Here is a 15,313-nt window from a genome sequence, read left to right as displayed (position 1 = left end):
TATACTCATAATGCAGTCATTAAAAAAAGCCATCTTACCATGTAACTGTTCTTCTTTAAATGTAGCTTGTTTTTTTGGGTTTTTTTGCAGGGTCCAAAAGGGGATCCTGGAACAGCGGTATGTATGTATGTATTTTTTGGTTTTGATAGAGAATTCCCCAAGTAGTTTGACACATGGTACTTCTGAAGGACAGTAAGAAATCCAAACCAAAACCTCTCAGCAGTGACAGCCAAACATGCAGTTGTAAGACAGTTTTCTAAAACAGTTTAATAATTTGTTTTCAAAAAAATTCACAAAACTTCTTTTTTTGTTTCACAATAATGCCTGGAAGCTGAATACATCTTTCTGTACTAGCACCTAGTTCTGTAATTCTGTATAACATTTTTCATCAAAATTAAATCATTGAGCCAAATACTCACACAGACACTCTGAGAAAAGCTTAATTTGTAAATCAGTATAATGAGGCATAACAAAATCTGTTTACCTAGTAACTGGTTAGCTGTTACAGTAATCTCAAGTTAAATAATCTGCTGTTGCTTGCTCTTTAACATTTCCCATGTTGAGTAAAGAAATTCTAATGTATGCAATCTTTTAATTTAAAAAAAATTAAAAACAGGGTGACCCAGGACCAATGGGATTACCAGGACTGGAAGGACTCCCAGGGGAAAAGGTAGGACTCCTAAAAAGAAGGCATGATTTCTTAGCAGCCATTATCTGCAGCTAAACATTTTCTGAAGCCTTGTTTGGTTTATTTTTCATGTGTAAGTTAATGTTTCTATGAGAAAAATCTTTGCATACTTATTTATATTTTCTGGGTTTTTGCTTTAAACAAGCAAAAAACATGCTTTGCATGGGTGTAAATAGCATACTCACTGAACATAAAATTTCATTTTCTGCAAATGGAAAATTATGTGTAGGAGTCCTTGTAAAATTCTTGGTAGAATACTACTATAATTGAGAGTAATATAGTTAATATTTTCCTCTGTATGGTTCTTGTTCCCTCTTGAACATCATCTTTTGTTTACAGTCCGTCTGTCTTGTTCTCAGCCTTTTGCTTTCTAATTGTGGAGGCTGATTACAAATTTAAAGAAAAGCTTTTTATAAAAGGCTAAAAAAGGATAAAAAGGTATTCATTTCTAAATATAGCAAAATACAAAACATTTAGCGGAGAAATAAAAAAAAATCTGTAAATATGTTTTCTGTCAGCAAAACCAGTTTGATTTTCCCCATATCTTCTAATTTAGGAAGAAAAAAGAGTAAATTTTTTTGCAAATGAAATGTTTCTCAGCTTTTTTGAATTATGCTATTAAATGACTTCATGCAAAAGTACTTTACTGAAACTTATTTTTCATCACAAAGAAATGTAAATCCAAAGTTTCCCTCTCAATATCACTGTGTATTCCTCCTACTTGCTCAGTCAGTGACAAGATCTAAGGTCTTGTGAAAGATTTAAATAATGACAAGATCTAAGATCTGTACTAGATGCTTAAATTACATGAGATGGTTCTTGCTCTGGAATTCTACAATTTACAAGCAATTGAAGACTAGTCTGGTTTCAAAATGAACAAACACAGGGAGACATTACAGGTCTAACTGAGACAAAGGGGGGACAGGACTTAAATAAAGGGAATAAGCAATGGATAAGATCATATAAACCAGCTGAGTGAGTGTTTGGCCCTCTCCCAAAGTAGAAATATCATTTCCTTAACTGAATTTGGTCAGAATTTCATATTTGTGATGCAAATAAATGAACAGAATCTCAGAGCCTGACAATCCCAGCAGTATAGTGCATGCTGGGTTTTAATTTAGAGCCATGATGCTCCTCTGTGTAGCAGAATGCCATCTTCTACAGACAACATTGGCTGTAATGTCATGATGATTTCATGAACTGCTCATGTTCTCTGCATAAAATGTCCCCTACCTCAGGCTTGCTGACAGCAGCTGGTGCAACTGTGCTCCAAGCCAGACTGCTGAAAGGACCAGAATAACCCTGAAAAGAAAAAAAAATCGTTGCAAGGGAAGTGTTAGGCATTTCTAGTTTCACCATCATAGCCAGCATATAGGGAAAATACCACAAGTTCTGGGTCTGGAGTAAGCCCTGGGGCAGAGTGCAGGGCTCCAGAGAGCGTGTCCTGCCTGCTGCAGGCACCCAGTGCTGTCCCAGAGGTGGATGTCCTGCTCCTCACGGGGTCACTGCTGCCAGAGCAGGACAGGCTGAGCTGCTTCTCCCAACTCCAGGTCAGACATGGAACTTGTCATCTGCTACACTGTGTGTAAGGGAGCAAAGTGTTTCTAATCAACAGCAAGATCATTGTGCACCTGAACAGAAGGATGAGGATGAGACAAACCACCATTGCTTATAAGAATAAAAGCCAGAAATCCCAAAACTTCCTAGGGCTCTTATGCAGAACACAACGTGGCTGTAGCTGTTTACAGAGCTTTAGTACATCTGCTCCAGGTAACATAAACCCATCTCAGAAAAATACTGTCCTGCTAGTATGGTTTCAACAGTGCCAGGGGTTTTCTGACATAAATTCAGAAAAGAGGAGCCTGATTTTTTTCACATTTGTAACCAACATTACAGTAACAGGGCACGGTGTTGCAGACTAACACGTCAGCAGTGGGTAAATACCTCTGGGTAGAGTTTTACCACTTGTTGAGCTCTATCTGCTTTGGATTACAGTCCTGTCAAGAAAGATGAATTTGTGCCTGTAGCTCATCAGTTCCAACCAAAAACACAACACTGTCCTAGCTTAAAGCGTAGATGGAGGTGGCCATGTGCTGAAACAAGACCCCTTGCCCTGAAAGGGCCGTGGCACAAGCAGAGGACATTGGCTTGTAGTAAAGGGATAACTGGGCAGCAGGAAAGCAAAAACTTCTTTGGAAGGTACATCTTAAATATGGGTATGTTGATAGGAAAGTGAATTACCCTGTGTAAATTTTGGTCATTGCCATGACCACAAACTATAATTATTTGGAGAACTCCAGATAAGTCAGGGACTTTCCATCCCTTTTCAAGGGAGGTCTCATGCAGAAACAAAGGGAAACATTATATGAGAGAACCTAAACAGAGGATTTTGGTTACTTGCTCAAGTCTGTATAATGAGCCAGTGGCACAGATAAATATTAGCATTTAACCTGGCTCTTGTCCTCATTTTCATTTCACTTCGTTGGATTTTAATGGGAACCCACCAAGAAACTTGTGGTTTGATTGTTGTAGTTTAAACATAGATTTATCTTTTCTTTAGGGTGACCGTGGACCAGCTGGAGCACCAGGAGTGTCAGGGACACCAGTATGTATATTCTTTAAAGAAAACTCTGGTTTTAGAAGCTGAAAAACCAGGTCAAGCAAGGTGCTGAGCCGTAGTCTCAGTCCTTGTGGGACACCAGTGCTTGGTTTGTGCTTTATATGTAGGTATGATTATGGGTTTTCCCTAAAGAAATTAGAGTTTTAATAGCAGCAAGGGTTCATATTATTATTAAAATGACAGAGCGAGTGAGGTGAATACATGATAAAGCTGGAACTCAAAGCTGCATATGCTTAGTTAAGAAATGTGAGATTCTTCTCATTGCCTCTGTTTAATATAGATAAAGACATTTTTTGTGTTCCTGGGCATGCACAAATTTCTCAGCATCTTTCTATCACAAAGAAAAATCATGAACATTATTTATTGCAGCCCACAAGGATCTGCATATCAAGTCGATCAAACATTTGCTCTAGGAGAATGCTTTGTCAGCTATTTACATATGATATTCAGAGGAGTTTCTGAAAGACATAGAGGAACTTTGTTGTAGGTGAAAGTAAAAGTAACTAATAATAAATTGAAATTATAATTATTCATTTGTGTTCCTAAAGGAAATGAAGATATTAGATTTCATTCACAGTTTAATAAAAAAGTTTATCCATATTTCAGGAGGCAATATGGAGTTATTTATATGCAAATAGAGTTATTATTAAATTTTAGCAGCTACCAATACATTCAGAAGCTGTTTAAATTATAAATATATGTTTCATGAAATAAAGAGAAATATGTGTCTACACACTCCCATTTCCATTAGCCACCGATTTAGTCTATTTACTGTGACTAAGAGAGAACATCATCTTAAATAGCCTAATTTCATTGGGTTTTCCTAAAAGAATTGCACATTTAAGGGGAAAAGGATTTCTCTGAGCTTTATAGCAGATGTAAGAATTTCAAAGTTTGTTGTTCTGAAACAGATTTTGCACTGTTAATAATGACACTGCACAGTTGTGCCCTTCCTGTGAATTTCCCTCTGGATATGTCCCAGGTTATTGAATTAAGTTCTCTATTCAAGATGGATAAGAAATATTTAATGAGGCCCCTTCTTTAGTGATGAAGTTGCATTCTGTTGACTAATAAAATCCAGTGAAATAAAATATTTTCCCCTGAAATAAATTGGATTTTTTCACAATTATGCTAAGGAGTTTTAATCAGCAAAGTAGTAGATATGAGAGACAATTTTTTTTCAGTAGTCTAGGAGTATTTTGAGACATATCCCCATATCTTGCTGGAAGAGAATTTGTCTTCTGTACCTGTCATTATTCTCTAGATTGAATAGTGGACCCTCTTCCCCATCTGAGAATGTAAACCTCTTCTTTTCACTTTGGTGTTTTGCTGAGATTGTCAGGGCAACTTGGACTGAGATCCTGCAAGCATTGCCATCAATGCCTATTTCAGCACAAACCCTCAGTGCTGCTGTTCCCAGAGTTGTCCCTGGTGTTGATGGGTTTGGTCTCTCACTTGTACAAGTCACCTGAGGACCTGCTCTAAGAATACTTTCAGAAAATGTATGTTCAAGTTGTTAAAAGAAGGGCATCCAAAAGAGACACTTAAAATCAACATTTAAATGATGTCATAAGAGAGTATTGTGAATTCTGGCAAGGTGAACATAAAATGACAATAGAACTGGCCAAAAAAGATCATGAAGAAAATCTGCAAAAGGTGTTAACTGAGTAATAAAGTCATATACAAAAAAAAAAAAAATAAAATCGGGACTAGAAATTACCTGAAGGAAAAAACCTTGATTTTACATCCATACTGAAAAACTTTGATCTGACTATGACTTCTCAAGATGAAAATCATAGTGTTGTAAACCTAATTTCATAAAAGCATCTTAGTATCCAAGAAGGGTAAGCAAAACCAAGCAACTAAGTAACATTTAAAACAAGAGCCTGTTCATTAAATATGACAAAAATCTGGTACAATATTTCTTTTTCCTTTCTTAAAGCATTAATGCCATGAATATTTTCCCCATATATATATATATATATAGATATATATATATTCTCTTATTTTTGATATAGAGGAAAATTTTATTTGGCTTCCTAATAAAATGAATGTGTGATATTCTCTTTTTGCAGGGAAAGCCAGGATCTCCTGGGTCCCCAGGCTTGCCAGGAGAACCTGTAAGTACAGATTTGAGTTCTGGTTTCTTACAATGGCAAACAAATATTTCAGACACCTAGTGCAAGATTTTTCATGCAGTGTTTTCATGTGTGTTTTCTTCTTCCTTAGGGTGAAAGAGGACCTATAGGAGATATAGGCTTCCCTGGTCCAGAAGGGCCACAAGGAAAACCAGTAAGCAATTTTATACTGAATTTATAATTTGCTACAAAAAGACATGGCTTAGTTTATCAGAAGTTACAAAAGAAAGGACATTACATCTTGGTTTGTGTTAGAGTAGGTGACATGTGAAGAACATACAGAGCTGTACTGTTCAATATCAACCATGCAAAAAACAATTCCTGGTATTGTGGTGTTTTAATAGTTAATGTTACTGAGATGTTGCCTTTAAAGGTCTTATGAAGGTCGTTTGGATCTTGTTGACATAAAGTTTCCTCTTGTACTTTTTCTGGGGGGAGAGTGTGAACCCAGACGCTGAGCAGAGTCAGTAAAGGATGGGGTGACAGAACAGGTTCTCAGTTTCAGTTTAGATAGAGAAGCGTGGGCTTCACGACTGAATAAACTTTGAGACTCCTCTGTATACAGGTGATGCAACACAGCAGCTGAAGCATTTACTGTTCACTTAGGAGATGTCTAATCTTCACTTAGGAGATGTCTAAAGCTCCCTTTATGTAATAAAAGTGTGACAGCAGTGTAGCCAGCCCTGTCTGAGCTGCTTTTAGAAACCTAGTTTATATTCCAGAAGGGGGTCAGCCAGGGTAGTGCAGGACTCATTATCTCCCCTGAACCTTGGTGTTTTGGGGATGAGCATGAGCAGCAGACCTTTGCAGCTTGTCAGCACATCTCCACATTACACTTCTGCCTTGAAAGAAGACACAGTTTCTGTACCTACAGCAGCAAATTAGCCCAAGGTGCCTAATCTGTGCAAAACCCCACTTTGCAGTATATGAGGAGAAAGAAATATTCCTGCTGTCTCCGCTCATACAAGTCATCCTTTCTCACTCACAGCTGTGAGTTTGCTACATGTGCAGATCCATAAATATCCTACTAAATTAAACACTGCCAGAGCCTTTATCTTGCAATTATCTGGCATTGTACAATTGTTAATATAATCTCTGACATTATTTTGGCCCATACCATCTAGGACTCTCAGATCATGCCACATTCCAGCCTGGAAGATAATGTGGGCCTGGAACAGTTTCCAGCAGTTGCTATGAGTGCAACCACCTTCTTTGGGGAAGGAAATGGCTGTAACCCATGAGACCAAAACTGTGCCATGCTGCAAGTCCTGACAACCAAAGAATGGATCTGGACTTGTAATAGTAAGGCATAATCTCTGTAAGAGCAGAAGGGTAATTCAGCACCAAGGCTAATATCTAGAATAAAAGCAGCAAGTCATAATACAACCATGGGAGAGAGTTCTAGAAAAAGAACTCTCTCCCATGGTTGTATTATATGACTTGTTGCTACTGAAAAAGTGCATGTGCATATACAAATATTCCAAATTTGCAAAATTTCCCTATAATTTGTCATTCAAAGTTGGATGATCATTAGATTTGGTGCACATCTTTATGCTCTTTGTATTTCTATATTGTAGCCGCACAAACTGCTGCTTCTGTAGCTTCAGAACATTTACTGATATGGCACTAAACACTGAGCTTTACCCTTTATACTTTAAAACACATAAACATATTAATTTTTTTCCTAGGGAATCAATGGAAAAGATGGATTGCCAGGTCCTCCGGTAAGAAAACATGCTTTTCTGTATTCTATTCCTCACAGAAACCACAGCTGTTAATCTTAGGCAGTTGCTTTCCATTCTGCTAACACATGAATACACAACAAAGCCTTTAACTGATAAGTTTACCTTTTTTCAAAAACCATATTTCAGGGTGCTGTGGGGAGACCAGGAGACAGAGGACCCAAAGGAGAACGTGTAAGTCTCTATTATGATAACTTTTCTCTTTTCCCTGAGCATAGAAACACCTCATCAGCCCCTATCTTATAGGCAAAATCAAAAAATTAATTATCTGTGAACTTCAAGCAGTCACCTAAACATCTAAGAGATTTAGGTCCTAGACACCACTCCAAGGAATTAGATTTGATTTGCCTTCTGCATTTAGAGTAAAACCACATTTTATAGACTTTCTAACACAGTTGGCCTGGACAGTGTAAAGTGATCAATAGGCTGAAAATCTGAAAGCAGATAATCCAGTTATGGTGTTGTTAGACTTTACAAAAGCCATGGACTTGCCCTGTTGTCCTCCTTTCTATGTCACAGACACAAATCATGTTTTATGTAAAACAAGCTTGTCACACTTAGGCAGCAGGAATGCCAGTGCAATACCTGACTGCTTCCCAAACCCTTCAGACAGTTCTGTTCATGGTAACAAGGTCATGGTGGGCAGGAGTGATTATGGGAGGTGAGAGATGAGTTTATATATCTATATACATGTATATGTATGAAAGACAGTCTTCTTATAACAGTCCCAAAGTCCTGATGTCCTAATCACATGGCTGCCACATTTATTTGATGATGCAGAGAAGCATCTCCTTGTTTAATCTGGAAAAGGAAATGCTGCTTTATGACACTGAAGAGATGTAAGGGTTTAACAATTATTACAATTATCCCTTAAAAAATTAGCTGTTTGCAACGTTCTGATTTGCCTTTAAGGACACAGGTCTGCATCTGTGATGGAGATTGCAATGAGCACAGAAAATAAAGTCAAGGTTTTCTTGCAGCCATTATTATTATTAGTGCTGTACAGCATGCTCCTTCAGTTTGAGACAGCTGTTGTAGTTACAGAAAAGAAAAGCATCAAAATTGGAAGGACAGAATAAAACTCTTGAGGTTTTCTTGTCTGATATAAAAATGTCCTTATAGAATCTATTTTAAGAAGGAATAAGCCACCTGGGCTGAAATAGTTTTATATATCCTTTGAGTGACTAAACACTACTGTTATTACTACTTTATAAACTGAGTGACAAACCAGATTGAAGACATGTTTTATACCAACCTGTTTTCTAGTGATTTCAACAGATACAAGTGCTAGTGGCTTGCTTATTTTTTGCTGTTATCTCCAGACCTTGATCACAGATTGTGAACCTGCTGGAATAGAGCAGGTAGAAACAGGAAAAACAGCAGTTCCTTCTGCACAGAATCTGGTACAAGATAAAATACAAGAGATAGGAGAGTGCTAGAAAGGAGAAATGAATAAAGCAGCACCTTAGGCAGAGATCACAAAGTACAAATGTCCTTAATTTTGTACAATTCATAGTGGAGAGTTTAAAGAGGAATCTGGAGGAATATATCACCTAGTTTATGAATTTTTACAAGGACCTTTTTCAAAATGTGAAAAAAAACACTGGAGGCAGTTAAAAAATGCTTGTTTGAAAAGCTGCTGTAGTATTTGATTTGCCTCCTACACACTGGCAGCCTGTAAAACATGGATTGTTTATAAGAAAAGGATCAGCTTCACACTGGTATAGTACCACAATTCTAGAGAAATTTGCCTTTTTCTTTATCTCTGGTAGTAGAGCTATCTGTACCTACTCTGCAGGGTTATAAACCTGAGAACTTATCTATCACAGAACCATAGAAAGGCCTGGGCTGGAAGGTACCTTTAAAGATCATCAAGTTCCAGCCACCTTGCCATTGACCTTTCATCAGACCAGGTTGCTCTAAGCCCCATCCAACCTGGCCTGAATATATTTCCAGGGTTAGAGCATCCAGAGCTTCTCTGGACAGCTTGTTCCAGTGCCTCACAGTAAAGAATTTCTTCTCATCTAAACTGACTCTCTTCAGACTTTCCGTCTGAAGCCATTACCCCCTTGTCCTGTCACTAAATGTCCTTCTTAAAAATTCCTCTCCAGCTTCCTCCTAGTATCTTTGGGTACTGGAAACAACTTAGATTAACTATAATTTTGTGTAAATGAAGACAAAAAATAGTAGGCTTCTAAGGAAAGTTACAGGAAATGTCCTAGTGTCTTTTGCCTGTGTGAATTTGAGCACCTGAATTAGACCTATGCCATAATTGACATTCCTAGTTCCTTGTATAAGGGCTAAATCTTTCTATACTCAAGTTCTGTCCTTGAAAACTGGGCTACACAGTCAAGCTATTCTTTTTGTAGTCGACTTCAACATCAAAATTGCAAGAAAACAAAATATATTTTCAGACACAAGGTTCAGCCTGGAAAATCATCTTCCCTGCATGACTCAGTCTGTTTCTGAACAGGCAAGAATTTTCTCTTTAGCATTCTCAAGTGGCTTTTCAGGTTTGTTCCACGACGTGCAATGGTTTTCCTTCTGCTTTTATTTTACTTAGGGAGATCAGGGTATTCCAGGGGACAGAGGTCCCCAGGGTGAACGAGGGAAGCCTGGCCCATCAGGAGAAAAGGGGGATGTGGGTCCTGTTGGCCCTCCAGGAGACAGAGGCTATCCAGGATCACCAGGTCATCAAGGTCCCCCAGGCTCACCAGGACCCCCAGGGTTTCCAGTAAGTAAATATAAGTTCACTTGGTTGTTTTGTGTATTCAGACAAGTTATGAAGGTAATATGGGCTGAGCAGTGGAAATTCAACTGAGAAATAGCACAGTATTAGAAAACCTAAGGATTTCTCTCAGATAATTTCAGTGCTCCTTTAAGGTGAAAAAAATATACCCACATGATCAGGCAGTTATTTTTAATTATTTTTTAAAACATCTGCTATGGATAAGCTTTAATTATTTATTTCTTTAGTTCCTGCATACCAATGTGGCTGCTCAGTACTGTTAATTTTCACATTTTCCATAAGATTAAGAGCTGCAGTCTGAGCCTTTGCAACTGGGAAAGAAAAGGAGGCAGCCAAAACTGATTCTCAACAGAAGAGAAATCAGTATTTAGAAAGACAATGAAATTCTGCTTGCCAGTGGTAGATATCTTGATTTTTCTGCATGAGCACACAGGCACACACATCCATATTATGGGTTCTTTTTAACCTCAGTTATGTAAGGTAAAGCTCTAAAACACTTTTCCAGTGAAGTTACTGGGACCATGGTTCTGTTCTGGTCAGCAGTGCATCAGAGCAAGTAGTCCCCAGGGCAGGTGAGAAGTTGGAAGATGCCATGCAAAACTAAATCAGATTTTTGTCCCTGATCATCCTTACTGTCTTGTGCAAGGTAAATTCCATACTCATCACATCCTGGTCATCTTGGCAGCTGGGAGTGCTTCTCCCACTTCATGCCACTAGTATCTTTACAATATTATAATGTATTTGCAGTAAAGTGGCCTTTGAAGTAAAATAAATAACAAAAATAAATTAAAACACTTATCTGTTGGTGAAAGGTTTATATTGGTAATGCTAATTTGAGCATTTCTTATTTTTGTAGCATCATAAATTGTCCTTTGCATATTCCTTCTGATACATATCATCTTTCTTTTTCCTCATCAGGCTGATGCAATTTCACTTGAAGAAATAAAAAAATATATCAAACAAGAGGTTCTTAAGGTATTTGAAGGTAAGAATAGGAAATATTATACAACTAAATCTGAAATTCTGCTCTAAATTTCTTTACATGTCACCTAACTTACATTGGACTTAGCAGGTACCTTGTTGCTGTAGCTGTGTTTAGCAAGTCTACATGATTCTGTTCAAGCAATGAGAGGTTAGAGTATCTGTTAAACAGAGTGTTTCCTATGTAAAAGATTAGCACTGAAGGATAGTCTGCTCCAAATCACAATAGCAAAGAGAAGTGTCATTGTAGGTACAGATATGTATCATGTATCACTGCAGATACTGTTTATCTACCACATACCGGTAAGACATTGCAGTGTTGCTAAAGGAGAGACCACAGATATACCTAATTATTTTGCCCACTTAGTGGCTGACTGTCTAAATAAGAGAAAGGTTCAACAGCCTTCAGTCACATAGGTCTAAACTTCTTTTCAGTTTTCTCAGCAAATATCCCTGCTGAGTTCCAGAACTCCCTGCCAGACCACCATCATCTGGCACAGTTATAGGCAAGTACCAGATTCAGCCAAAGCCTTTGTATTATGTAAGATTTCTTAGATGAGTCCTAACTCTGAAAAGGAAACATTTTTCTTCCCCAGCATTCCTTTAGTCATGGTAGAAAAGCTGTGACTCAGGTTTCTGAAACAAGCTTCTTCATGAATACCCCTTAACAGCAACTTCTCTTCCATTGCAAAATGCATTTCTTATATCCTCGGTATGCTTTGTTATTCTGTCATTAGTATTTGTGGGCAAAAACCATCTTTTAGAGATAAATTATATAAAGCTTGAGACTTCTTAACCTGTTCAGGCAGTTTTTCACTTTATAACAAGGCTATCACTTTGTGCATTATCACCTTTTCCCAGGGTGCTACCCCTCAGAGTTCAACCTATTATGTATTTCAAGAGCAGTTTGTTGAGTGAAGTCACCTCCTTTTCCCATTCAGATAGAATGGTAACAAATATTTAGTCTATTCACAAAAAGAAGGCATTATAAGGTGCCCTGCCTACAGGGAATAAAGTAGTTTTGTCTTTATAGCTATTCCCTTTTCTACATCTCGCTACTGCTCCCACAGATCTTCCAGGTTTGGCATTGTTTCATTTTGTTTACTTTCTATCACCTTCCTTCTTTTTTGTTTGTTGCCCACTCTTCTCCAATTTTTTTTCTTAAATCTTAAAACTCCACCACTGTAAATACCCACTAAATTGTGGAATGTTTAGGCTTTAATCTGGTGTAAATGAGATAGAGCCAAGGTTAGTACATATTTTACCTACCTCTAAGGAACAGTAAAATATTACCAAGAACACCTTATCTCACCAGCATGAAAATTTCTATTCTGAAATATCTCCAATTAATACTTTTTGCTGAGTGCTTTCAGGTTTTTTACAACAGTTTTCAGGGTTCCAGCACATTTCAAGAACTGTTCACAGGATTTAATCTCTACTTTGCAGCTTAATATGAGTTACAAAAATAGAAGGTAGCCCTCCATCAGTATGTTAAGTACTGATTCTTCTGTCTATGTGTTTTAAGTACTTTGATGAACAGGAGTCAGAAATAATTTGAAATATTGGAATATGTTAGTAATAGAGAGTAGCAATAGAAACTTTAATACAAATTAATTCTGAATATTTCAAAGGGTAAAGACTCAGACGTGAATCTGAGTTGGAACTGAAGGTCTCAGTGCTTATTGGAGCATTTAATACCTTGACATTAAGAAGAATTAAACACCCTACTTACAGAAACTTTAGCTGGGGCTTTGGGATTTTTTTTCCCCTTTTTTTGCTAGCAGATTTCTTACCAACTTTTTCCTATGTCTTTGATTAATGAAGAAAGGATGGGTCAATTTGTATCCCAGCTGAAGCTGCCTGCTGCAATGCTTGCCTCCCAAGCTCATGGAAAACCAGGTCCCCCAGGAAAAGATGGATCACCAGGGCCACCAGGAAAGGATGGTTTGCCAGGGCCACCAGGAGAGCGTGGAATTCAAGGTAGGGATTCCAAAAACTGGTCCTTTTAGTTGTATCTTGAAATCCTTAGACACTTGCTAATGTTTATTAAATAAGCCAGGACTACCTATCTAGCTTTCTAATGATTAACTTTTAAACTTATGTACTTATGTTTTTCCAGACCACATCTAAATATTAACCCATAGTAAATGTGTGGATTTTACTGATTAAAACCTCCTAATCAGTGCATTTTATTCTAATCAGTTATAAAGTTAATTATTGACAGATATCGAAATCTGACAGAACTACTGTAGCAGGTTATTTTTTTCCTACAAAATACTTGAATAAGGAAGAAAAACAATGCCAACACTCTTGCTATTTAGATTCAGCTACATATTTAAAGACCATCTTATTTAAGAAAAAAAAAATCTTTCTGTCTCTTGGTCCAACTGCTCTCAGTTCAGATCCTGAGAAAATACAGGGCAGGAAAAAATGAAGAAAAATATTCTTCTTTAAGAAGCAGTGAAAGATTACTGAAATATTACTAAATTAATTTTTCTTATGGTGAAGGAACCTATTTTCATAACAGAAGAAGAAATCAGAGTAATCAGTTTTTCACTAACTTAAGGCATCAACTGTACCCCAAACAGTAATTTGTGCATTGCAATGCACTTGGACAGTATCACACTCTCATTTCTGTGAACTACTTTTACTGCAAAAGTGTCTTTTACTGCAAAATTAGCTCTGAGGGATCCAGGATCATTGTAGTTGTGCTCTACTGTAGAGCCAGCCTTTCAGAGATTAAAAGAAAGATGAGAATAGACTAGAAAGAAAAAAGAATTTATAGATGAATAATATTTTGTGGGTGGGTAACATGTAATTTGCAGTTATCTGTAGGTAGTTCTTTATTATCTTTTGTTAGTTTGGTCTGCTCTGGAGTCAGAGCAAGTCAGACTGGAATGAAGAACATGCCAGCAAAGCTGAAGATGTGTGGATCCTAAAGCTATCAGAAGAATAAGGACTTACTAACATTGATAAGCGCAAACCACTGACAGAAGCTTGAAAAATGTGATGAGCTCAGAATGAGAAGAACAAGAATAAAGGATCAAGGAAAACAATAAAAGGCTTAGAATCTTACAACACTGACTTCATCGTTACCTAAATATTCAGATCACTGCAAACAGTCACCTTCAATGTCAGTGCCAGATTGTTCAATAATGATGTATGTACTGGATAGTCTCAAACACTTCTGGGAAGAGAAACGTTGCACTAAGTTTCCTTTCCAGCTAGTGAGCATCAAGACTAAAAGATGATAGCTATGCTTGAAAAAAAAACAAACAAAAAAAAAGGCTGCTTTTCCATATCTTATAGTTAAGTAAAATAGTGCCCCATGTACACAGGATTTCCATTTATTTTACCAATATGCTCAATACTTGTTTTTGATTAGTAAAAGGTAAGCTAAGTGTGAAGCCTTTAATTCTATGATACATAAAAAGATACAAAAAATTACACTTCTAAGGAAAGAAAACCAAAAGTTTACCTTGCCTCTTTTTTATACTGCGAATAAGAGACTGTCCTGTAAGAGGTGCACACTTACACACACCCTTCACACCTTCCTCAGTTGTGCCTGTGCATGTTACTGCTTTGTGCCAAGAGTAAAAAGAAATTCAAATCTCTGAGCAGATTGAAAAGTATCTTTTTATATTCCAGCTTGTCTTCAGCCATAAAATACATAGCAAACAAGACTTCTTGGTGAAGCACATTACGTGCATGTGTGGCTGGGCCCTTTCAGGTAGCATGCTGTGTGCACAAGTCCTGATACAGGCTTGGTATTGACTGATAGACACTTCTTATTCTATTTCTCTTTTGGGTGTAGCCCAACTGCCAACTCCAGGGATTTGCTGTGTGCAGTAATACGGGGCCAAGTGAGTCACTTGTCCCCCACAGGCAGTGAGAAGAAGTGGATGCTTGTGGCAAGCAATTAACAGGACCTCTGTGAATATGTCCTGTTTGTGATGCTGCATGCAGAGCCTGCTAGAGCCAGCCAGATGCTGCTGGGTGTCTGGAGAGGTGTTTAACTTCATCTGAGGATTCACAGGGGTCTCTCCATACAGCCTGAGTGTGGTGCTGGTTCCCCTGGAAACTGGTCAGGAATGATTTGGCCGGACTCCAGCAGAATCTCCTTCTGCACAGCAAACTAATAGGTAGTGGGTTACTCCCAGAAGCAAAAAAGAGAGATACTAACTTTTGGACTTATAGGCATGGTTTTCAAAAAGTGTATTTGAAGAATTGCTAGACTCTTATGCAGAGATTCATTCCCATCTAAGTCCAGAATTTTTACCTGCTGGCCTTCAGCAAGGTTGTTCATAGTGTTCCTCACAACTTTCCCAGTGGTTCAGGCAGATATAATTTATAGGATGGTCTCATTAGAAATATAGCATGCAAGCAAAATAGAAT

At 37.7% G+C, this 15,313-nt stretch overlaps 1 protein-coding gene across 1 annotated transcript in view; it reads left to right on the top strand.

Annotated features, from left to right (window-relative positions):
- COL19A1 (collagen type XIX alpha 1 chain) overlaps positions 1 to 14,236 on the top strand; it is a 169,803-nt gene extending 155,567 nt beyond the window's left edge. The window contains exons 39-49 of the mRNA XM_066545914.1: positions 91 to 117; positions 617 to 670; positions 3,249 to 3,293; positions 5,384 to 5,428; positions 5,538 to 5,600; positions 7,135 to 7,170; positions 7,318 to 7,362; positions 9,752 to 9,922; positions 10,856 to 10,922; positions 12,743 to 12,898; positions 13,779 to 14,236. Of these exons, the coding sequence (XP_066402011.1) occupies positions 91 to 117; positions 617 to 670; positions 3,249 to 3,293; positions 5,384 to 5,428; positions 5,538 to 5,600; positions 7,135 to 7,170; positions 7,318 to 7,362; positions 9,752 to 9,922; positions 10,856 to 10,922; positions 12,743 to 12,898; positions 13,779 to 13,819 (750 nt within the window). The 3' untranslated portion in view covers positions 13,820 to 14,236. The remainder of the gene's footprint in view (positions 1 to 90; positions 118 to 616; positions 671 to 3,248; positions 3,294 to 5,383; positions 5,429 to 5,537; positions 5,601 to 7,134; positions 7,171 to 7,317; positions 7,363 to 9,751; positions 9,923 to 10,855; positions 10,923 to 12,742; positions 12,899 to 13,778) is intronic.
- Positions 14,237 to 15,313: the final 1,077 nt, after the last annotated feature.

This window comes from Molothrus aeneus, chromosome 3, assembly GCF_037042795.1.
Source record: "Molothrus aeneus isolate 106 chromosome 3, BPBGC_Maene_1.0, whole genome shotgun sequence".
Classification (NCBI taxonomy): domain Eukaryota; kingdom Metazoa; phylum Chordata; class Aves; order Passeriformes; family Icteridae; genus Molothrus; species Molothrus aeneus.
The sequence above is the reverse complement of the archived record's forward strand: the minus strand, read 5'-3'. Positions and strand labels throughout refer to the sequence as shown.